This window comes from Ovis canadensis, chromosome 13, assembly GCF_042477335.2.
Source record: "Ovis canadensis isolate MfBH-ARS-UI-01 breed Bighorn chromosome 13, ARS-UI_OviCan_v2, whole genome shotgun sequence".
Classification (NCBI taxonomy): domain Eukaryota; kingdom Metazoa; phylum Chordata; class Mammalia; order Artiodactyla; family Bovidae; genus Ovis; species Ovis canadensis.
In genome coordinates this window covers 32453996-32463588 of record NC_091257.1, presented here as the reverse complement: position 1 = coordinate 32463588, position 9593 = coordinate 32453996, and the positions used below count along the sequence as shown (strand labels likewise).

The window sequence follows — 9593 nt, the reverse complement described above, 5'->3', positions numbered from 1 at the left end:
TTTTCCTCCGAAAAACACCACAGATGGTCGATTCCCTTCGGATGGAAGCGGATGTGGTGTTTCTGGAAGGAGCATAGGATAGCGGGATTTCCGGCCCAACGGCTCCAGGGTCTACAGGACCGAGAAACCGAACCGGAAACGGTGGGAGGAGCTCCCGCCAGGGGGAGGGAGGTGTCCGGAAGTGCCGGGAGAGGGGACCACATTTCCCACAAGCCCGTGGGGTGGGCGGGGGGACAGCGAGGGGCGGGCATCGGGGACCTTAACGGACAGGCCTTACCCCCGCAGAATCAAGGTAAAGGCTGGCACTGCGGCTCCAGGGGAAGAGTAGATTTGGAATAGTCACCCTCCTAACCCATCCCGAACTGACAGAGGGACCTTGGCGACTTTGGGGTTTCCGGGCCCCAGGACTCCACCCCCCAGAACCCAAAGCAGCTCTTCCACTGTGGGCCTGGGGGCGCTTCCTAGGTGCCTGACAATGCGGTTCGATGCCCTAGGAAGGCGAAGGCCCGGGGTCTACCCTTTTCTAGGGCCGTCGCGCCTCTACTGGGTCCTCGTTCGCCCCTGACCCACGCCCTGTCTTCCGTTAGCGCGGGCTGGAGCGGTACTGTGCCCGGCTCCTTGGGGCTCGAAGTCGGGGGGTGATGCCGGGGAAGGTGTTCTTCCTTCCCCGCCCCGTCTAAGTAGCGGGCGACCTCCCCTCTCCTTTGGTTGTTGCTCGGACGTCCTTGTGTCGGGGCGGCTAAAGCTGTCGAAGGCCTGTGAGCCAAGCACTGCTAAGCACCTCCACCCAACATCCCTAAATCCTTTCCTCTACCGGTGTTAGGAAGATTGCCATCGGGAGAGGCGAAGTGACTTGCCCCTAGGTAGGCCACAGAACTTTAAATGGCAGAACTTAAGGTTCGCACCAAGCCTCTCTGGATCTAAAGCACTTTGCTTAAGCCCCATCACCTTTCTCCAAACCTTAACCTAAGACGCTGGGGACCAGTCATTTTTTTTTTGTCCCGCAGCGCACCGCCCCCCCCCCCCCTTGAATCCCCCTTCTCCCCGCGGTGCACCCCGGCGGCGGTCGCGCTAGCAAGGACACTTCGCTCAGGCCTGTTCAAACAGCGATCCCAGGGCCCTCCGGCGATCCACTTTCCCTCCTTTTCTTTTCTGCCTTCTCCGGGCCAACTCCTCTGGGGAGGGACGGACAGCGCGCGTCACCGCCGCAGCCGCCGGGCGGGTGGGTGGAGTTTGCTGCGCGGCGGCAGCAGAGAGTGGGTCCCCCGCACCCACCCCCAAAGCTCTGGGGCGGGGCTGCCTGGAGGTCGCGGACGGACAGACAGACCTCGCCGGGATGGGGGGTGTGGCTGCCCCGCCAGGGTCCTGTGGGTGGGACGGCTGCACCGCGACCACCGGTGCCCTGGGCCCCTCCGTCTTCTGCTAGAGATGCTCTTTCTCTCGGTGAGTTATTTTTCCGTCCGGGTGGCCCGGCCTCCCCAGCGTAGGTCACGCCCCGGGGAGGAGGAAGGAGCCGGGCCATCTCGGACGGTGTGGCCTGGAGAGGGCAGGGCCACGGGGAGCTGACCAGCTGCGCTTTGGAGTCCTCCTCCCTTCGGGAATGTTGATCCGCGGCTGCGTTCCATGTTTCAGTTTCATGCAGGCTCCTGGGAAAGCTGGTGCTGCTGCTGCTGCCTGATTCCAGGCGACAGACCTTGGGACCGGGGCCGGCGCTGGCGGCTGGAGATGGCGGACACGAAATCCGTGCACGAAACCCGGTTTGAGGCTGCTGTGAAGGTGATACAGAGTTTGCCGAAAAATGGTACGTGCACTTGGGCCCCGCTGAAGAAGCCTCCTGCAGAGGCCCGAAGCCCCAGTTTTCTGAATCTCACCTCCTTGAACCGTCTTTCTGCTTCTGGTCTTGCTTATTTAACCTACTTATTTTCTTCCTTGATTTCTGCATGCAGTTGAAGGGAGGTATCGGATGTGAATTAACTGCCTGCTGATCTTTCAAGCCTGAAACAGATATAGTATCGAGATCTTAAGCAGTTTGTATTGTTGGAAAATTTCGTCACTTAATGACTGCGAATTTGGGTATGGTAAAATAAAATCTAGGATAGAGATGCCTGGGGTCGCATACTCATAAAGTCTACTTTCTGAAAACTTTTCATGTGAAGGAAAAGAACCACTGTATTCACATGTAAAACGATTTCTCTTATTTAAAAAGTGGGTAAATATTTACTGCTTAAAAAAAAAACTGTTTCGTTGTACTAGTGTTCTCTCTTTTGCACTCATTTGGAGTCTTGCCACTTAGCTGAAAAGTCACTGGAGTTCTTTGATATTTGGCTTGTCATTTTTCTGAACTTTGTCAAGATTTTTCTCTGTGTGGTTTGATTATGACCTGTCTTGGTATGGTTTTCTTCATGTTTATGCTGTTCAGGATTTTGCAGAGCTTTTTGAACTTGTAATTTTATGTCTTTGACAAATGTTGGGAAGTTTAAGGCCATTATTCAGATTTTTTTTTTTTTTTTTGTGGAAAGGCTTGAAAAGGGAGACTTTGACTTTTCACTTATCTTTCTGCATTATATGAATTATCTTTCACAAGAAACATATTTTTAAAATGATGCTTTTAAGTGCTATTATTGTGCCAGAGTGTAAAACTAACTGAATACAACACTAATATATTACTACAGTATTTAATGTCATGGTCCCTATTTTCGTGATCACTGGGCTAAGCAATCCATTGGGCCAAGTTCAGTAAATCACTGGGCTAAGTTCAGTACTATTAACAAACATTCATTAAGTGCAGATAAAAAAGGTTTTGAAAACAACTATACATAAAATAACTTTGCTTTCGTAATCTTCAAACATCAGATCGGAGGAAAGAGGAGTGAATGAACAAAATGTAAGGAAATAACATAGGAACTTAGGTATTTTTTTTTTTTAGGTATTGATTTTTAAAATGTCTGATTGAGAGAGTTTATAGGAAGGCATGATGCTAAGAGTTTTGTTTAAATGGTACCTTCATCTTTATTTCTAAAACATGTGTTTTTATACTTCTTGAGAATTGATAGGATAGACTTGGAGATAGTTTGCTATCTTTACTAGGATCATGTATTGCTTATTAGGAAATCCACGTAAGTATAAATACAGTTTGTATAACGTTTAAGAAGATATTGCAAAGTCAAGAACCTCTGCCAAATGGCAACAGAGTTAGGCAATGTTCAGTACTGTACTATTATTCCCTGAAATGAAATTGATAGTAATTGAAGCAGAACTATTGTTATAATGAATCATTAATTATTTTTTTTCCTTCTCTATACAAATTTACTTTTTTATTTAATTTAATTTTTTTAATTTTTATTTTTTCATTAATTTTTTTATAGTAAAACTTTTAAATTGTGTCATCTGTTCTGGATTATTTTGCAAATAAACTTATAGTTTTTTGTTTCTTGTTGCTTAATCTTTATTATGGTATAAAGTTACGAAGAATCCTGTAGCATCTTGTTTGGTATACTCTTGGCCTTTAGAAATTTGTTTTCCTATATAGTATTTTAAACACATATATATCAAATATATTATGCATGAGTACCTTGAGGACAAGATTATACTTTATCCAGTGTCTTATACATAGGATATAGTCAGTATATGTTATTAGTTTTTGTTGTAACCTAATGTATATGCTAGTCATCTAACCAATAAACTTTTACATCTCAGTTGGCTAAAGATATTATGAGATGAAGCTTTTGATGTTTTAAATTTGGGTTTGTGTTACTGAAATAGGTAACCATTTTAAACTATAGTTTCTCCATTTTTCCCCCTCTTCTATGTAAAAACTGTATCACTGAAACACTCTATCTAATGGATATTGTTAAATGAGCATGTAGTGTGTACTTAGTTATTATTGTAATTTTGGAATTAATTATGTATTCCTGGCCAAATCTGAACCATCAGGCCTCAGTTTGTCTGTGTTGTAATTTTCACAATGTGTATGAACTGTTAGCTTTCGATAACTACATGTTATCAGATTATTATGCAATCTATAACGTTTATAAAATAGTTTTACAGTTTTAATTTTTATTCTAAATTTTGGAATAAAAATAATATACACTAAATGTAACTTTTGAAAAAATAAAAATGAGCAAAAAAGAAACTAGAAGTAATCTATATGCCTATGATCTAGCTGTATCCTCTTTTAACATTTTAATGTGTTTCCTTCTACTCTGCTTTTTAACTATGTAAGTATTTATTTTGCAGAAATGGATTGTTCTGGTTATGCTGTTTTAAACTGCTGTTTTGTTCTCATTTCACAGTAGATCATGAAGCATTTTTCATGCTATTTTTTATATTTTTCTACAGTAAATTTTTAAATGATTTCTACTTGTCTTTATTTTCTGTATTTTAAATTTTATTACAAAATAACACATACTTTGTAATATAAAAGTAGTGCAAGTGAAAGTTGCCTCATTGCCCATTTCTAAGTCCCAGAGATATTCAGTGAGAATAATTTGATATGTATATCTAGATCACACATTCATGAATACAAGCTGGCTCTTACACACACATGTACAGCTAATAAATTTGCATATATATTTATTTTTCGAAGTTGGAATAAGACAATAAAATTGTCTACAACCTTTCCACTTATAATATGGCATGAATGTAATTTCATATTAGTACACAAAAAACAGCAAAATTTTTTAGGGCAGTAATTATAAATAATCCTGTCATATGTGTATCAAAATTATTTAGCTTGTTATTATAAAACATTTATATTCTAGTTTTTCTCTGTTGTTAAATAGTATTGCAACTTATAGCATTAATTCAAACAGTTTGAAATTTTTAAAGATAAAATTTTTCCTGATATGCTAGAAACATGTATGAAGACTGATCCTTAAAAAACTGATGTGTCTAAAAACTATGGAGGTAGGAAATGAGATACATATTTCATATTGGAGTAATTCTTTTTCTACCACAGTACATGCTGGTTGGCTGTAGCCCAACTTTGTAATCCATTGAGAAATCGGGAATCAAAAGAAGTTGAATTTCTTGCTGTTGCAATTTGAGTTAGCAGAGTATATACTTCACTTTTTCATTTATTCTAGTCAGTGTGATTTGTCACAATTTTTGGATAAAAGTACCTTATTACAGTTGCATGATACAGTTATTCTATATTTGAGAAGGCAATGGCAACCCACTCCAGTACTCTTGCCTGGAAAATCCCATGGGCGGAGGTGCCTGGTGGGCTGCAGTCCATGGGGTCGCGAAGAGTTGGGCACTACTGAGCGACTTCATTTTCACTTTTCACTTTCATGCTTTGGAGAAGGAAATGGCAACCCACTCCAGTGTTCTTGCCTGGAGAATCCCAGGGACGGCGGAGCCTGGTGGGCTGCCGTCTATGGGGTCACACAGAGTCGGACACAACTGAAGTGACTTAGCAGCAGCAGCAGTTGCATGATACAGTTATTCTATATTTTGGTTTTTTAAGTGACATTTACCAATTATTTTGGTTACACTTATAGCATATTTGTTCGTTTATTCTTTTATTTATCGAACTGTTGGGCATTGTTATTAAAGTGTACAATATCAGAGTTTTTTGATTTGGCCTACGCTGTGTGGCATGTGGGATCAAACCTGTGTCCCCTGAATTGCAAGGTGGATTCTAACTACTGGGTAACCAGGGAATTTTATTTTTAAATCAAAGGAATAAAGAACCTGAGCCATAACTTTTGTTGTTTTAAAATAGGAATACTTTGAACTATTAATGAAGTATTAAAAAATCACTATTAGTATAGCTTAGCTAATTTATTGCATTAAATGATCAATTATATTCTCCAAGTGATCTTACTTAATGTATGTTTTCAACAGGTTCATTCCAGCCAACAAATGAAATGATGCTCAAGTTCTATAGCTTCTATAAGCAGGCAACTGAAGGACCTTGTAAACTGTCAAAGCCTGGCTTCTGGGATCCTGTTGGAAGATATAAATGGTAATTTTATGAAGAAGCTATGGAAGAATTTTTAAGTTTAATATAATTATCATCTGACTGTTATTTATGTGGTTATGTATTCTGTGCATAAAGTGTTCCAAGTATTGGGTCCATTTTTATCCTCGATGTGCTCCAGCACAATTTCACACAAATAGGAAGGTCTTGGGGAAGAGAGAAAAATAATAAAACCGCAAGAGGTGGGTGTATCAAAGATAAAAAAGCATTTTCAGTTAGTCTTTTCCTTTATGGAATTTTTTTTTTCTTTATATTATGCCAAGAAGGTCTCGCAAACTGCATTTAAAAAAACCAAACTCTCCTGCTTCTTTTACCTGCCAAGAAAAAGACTGACTTTGGCTTGTCAGGTGACATGTTTTGCTTCGAGCCTTTAAGATAATAAGTAACTAGGAGCATGACTCAGGTTCTGGCTTACTTTTTATCTCAGCTATCACTCCTGTCCCACTGTACTTGAATAGAAATTTTATTTTTAATATATTTACCAGAATCACAAAATACCTCTGCCATGTTTCCAACTGACCAACGTTTGATTTTCTTAAACAAAATATCGTGACCATACATGATATAAGTCAGGAACAGTGTGTGCTAACTGGCAGAGTAAGCCTTAAGAGCCATATGTTTCAATGGCTAAGTTCACCCTGCACTGGAAGTCCTTAAACTCCTTTGAGGATTTCTTAGTCCTGTACTTTCCTCTAAGATCTTTTTGAAAAGTCCTAAGATACTAGCTTAAAGGTAACAGCAATATGGTTTTTAAACTGTTTGAAGAAAATTTATTTATTAATGATTTCCCTCAGAATTGACCTTTGGTGGAGTTTAACTGCTTCTGGAAAATATCTCTAAAAAGAGAGGTTTTCATTTTAGGCAAAAATTTCAAAGGCTCTTCTCATCATCTGAGACTTTAAATTTTTCTTGTCCCTCACATTTTCAGTTTTTTTAGAAGTAAGACCATGTTTCCATTTTTCAAGTGTCTAAGTTAGACTCTTATTTAAATTAACCAAAACTTCTGTCCATTTGAAACATGACTGTGACAGTGCTTGTAAAATTTCCTAAAATGTTCATTTTTGTCAGTGTTCTTTATAATGATAAAGACTTTAAAGAGTTTTTAGCAAATAATCATGAACAGTGTATAGTGTCTGTGGCCTGTAGTCTGTATAAAGTAGTCTCTGTAATCTATGATATATATGTATTTTTATACTTAGTAATAAAGTTTTAGATACTACTCAATTTGCCATTTTACTCTGATATTTTTCTTCAAGTTTGGTGCTTTTAAAGAGATCCTTTGGAAACATGTTAATGTTTATATTAATAGCTTTAAGTAAAGCCTGTTTTAAATTAGTGACCCTATAGCAGTAACTGTAAATTGCATTCTAAGCAATTGAAATCAGGCGTCTTTCTGTTGTTATTTGGGTATCTTCATTTCTAGGGATGCGTGGAGTTCTTTGGGTGATATGACCAAAGAGGAAGCCATGATTGCTTATGTTGAAGAAATGAAAAAGGTAGGGAAAATAATTCATAATAGAAAATAAAACTTTCCAGGGCCACCTTAATTTTTATATCAGTCTAATTGCTTTGTTTTAAGAAACAAGGAGATTGTATTACATTAGAATATAGAATCTAGATTATTGACTTTATCAGGGCTTTATCTGTATCAAAGTTCATCTTAAGGTGCAGTTTTTTCTTGAAGGTAGAGCACATCATGACATGGTATTTTCTTTTTTTCATCTTTCCTATCTTTCTCTATAGTTGACTTCTGCAGAAAGTATGTGAATAGGAACCTTTTAAAATATTGATTTCCCTTTCTCAGGAGTCTGGTACTTACCTGGACTGTCTTTAAAACATTTCTGCTTTGAAACTTTTAGTGAGAAATAGGTAATAAAACTGCCCAACAGTGTTCTCGTACAAGTGTTGACTCATAAATTGAGATGTTCCTATCAGTAGATTTCTCACTAACAAGCTTTTTTCTGTGAATGCAAAAATTCTTCAGAAGGAGAATAAGATAAGGATGCTTTTAGTTTGTCTGGTAACTAGTAAGGAGGGGATTCTTTATTAATTAGCTCTTCCAGAAGCAATTTGATGAAGAAATAATTTTTAATTGTCATTTTAAACATGATCTTAATGCCTTTTTTATAAAGGACGATTTGTATGTTGTAATAGATCAGAAGTTGTGAAATCTAGATCTGCCTGAGAATGTAAAATAACCTTTGAACGTAAAGAAAATCTGTAAAAAGGAATAGTTTTTGCCACGTGCTTCGACAGTATTAATCTCTTAGTAGTATTCTTTACTTGGTAGATTCAGACTGATTTGCTTTGGTCTAATTTCTTGTATACTGCTCAGAGTTGTGCATTTTGTTACATTTTCACAGTTTTATTTGGTGGACTTTGTTTATCTGTTACAGAGGTCAGAGCTTAGTTCTTTTGGTTGTTAACTGTATCAGTAGCACAACAAAGGAGCCTTTCAAAAGCAGAGAGAAAGATAACCTACAGCTTTGGTTTGATACCATTCTTTTCTTTTTTTCCTTAAATATTGTTATAATCTTTCCTCATTCCCTCCATTTTAATTCTTTAGTGGTAATTTTAATTATGCTTTGTAGATTGATACAGAAAAGATATATATACATATACATATATATATATATATATATATATCCTTTATTTAAAAATGGAAAGAAAACCAATAGTGGTATCATATTAAACATACTGTGCAGCAACTAGCTTTCTGCCTGTAAAAAAAAGTTATAGATATTTTCCCAATGAGCACACATAGAACTAATCTTAGACTTCTTAATATCTGTAAAATATTCCATATATAGGTAGGAGGTGGGAGGGAGATTTAAGAGAAAGGGGACATGTATATCTATGGCTGATGCATGTTGATGTATGGCAGAAACCAACAGAATATTGTAAAGCAATTTTCCTCCAGTTAAAAATAAATTTAAAAATTCCACATATAGAAACAATTTGTCAGTCACCAGCTTATGACTGTTTATTTGAATGCTTTTCGTTTAATTTACCTTGCCTTTTAACTCTGATGATTCTAAATTGGCCCATAGTTATGAAGGCGTCTGAAAGTGGTTACCATTTCTTGCCTTCCTTAAGTACCTTTTTAAATACCGAACACAAGAATTTTACTTTAGTTCCACAGTTTTTTATTTTATTTTACATCAGTGCCTTTAGTGTTTAATGCACGATATATAGGTTATCATGTAAAATTTTACATGAAGCTTATGTAGTTTTCAAAATGAGAATGCTTTTAAATCTTAGCCTGAAATATTTCTAGGGTAGTATATACATTAATATGTAATTAACATAGATAGATACTTTGAGGAGTCTGTAGAGGAACTTCTCAAAGTTTATCAGTAAGTAAATTATAAATATATTATTTGGTCCTAGTGTGGATCACAGTAATAGTTGGTTTTCACAAGATTTGTTTCATTTCATTACAGATTCTCGAAACTATGCCGATGACTGAAAAAGTTGAAGAATTGCTACATGTCATTGGTCCATTTTATGAAATTGTAGAAGACAAAAAAAGTGGCAGAAGTTCTGATTTAACCTCAGGTTGGGCTCTTTTACCTAGTTTTTCATTCAGCAATTGATATATTATGTGTGT

At 37.8% G+C, this 9593-nt stretch overlaps 1 protein-coding gene across 5 annotated transcripts in view; it reads left to right on the top strand.

The window, feature by feature from the left end:
• The first annotated feature begins 214 nt into the window (after window positions 1–214).
• ACBD5 (acyl-CoA binding domain containing 5) overlaps window positions 215–9593 on the top strand; it is a 31747-nt gene continuing 22368 nt past the window's right edge. Inside the window, exons 1-5 of one of the 5 annotated variants that reach the window (XM_069547289.1) lie at window positions 215–292; window positions 1633–1801; window positions 5848–5968; window positions 7407–7479; window positions 9427–9541. In XM_069547289.1, coding sequence (XP_069403390.1) covers window positions 1726–1801; window positions 5848–5968; window positions 7407–7479; window positions 9427–9541 — 385 coding nt within the window. In that variant the 5' untranslated portion in view covers window positions 215–292; window positions 1633–1725. Of the gene's footprint in view, window positions 293–1192; window positions 1444–1490; window positions 1802–5847; window positions 5969–7406; window positions 7480–9426; window positions 9542–9593 lie in introns of those variants that run through there. The other 4 variants (XM_069547287.1, XM_069547290.1, XM_069547285.1 and 1 more) reach the window with 4 other exon arrangements.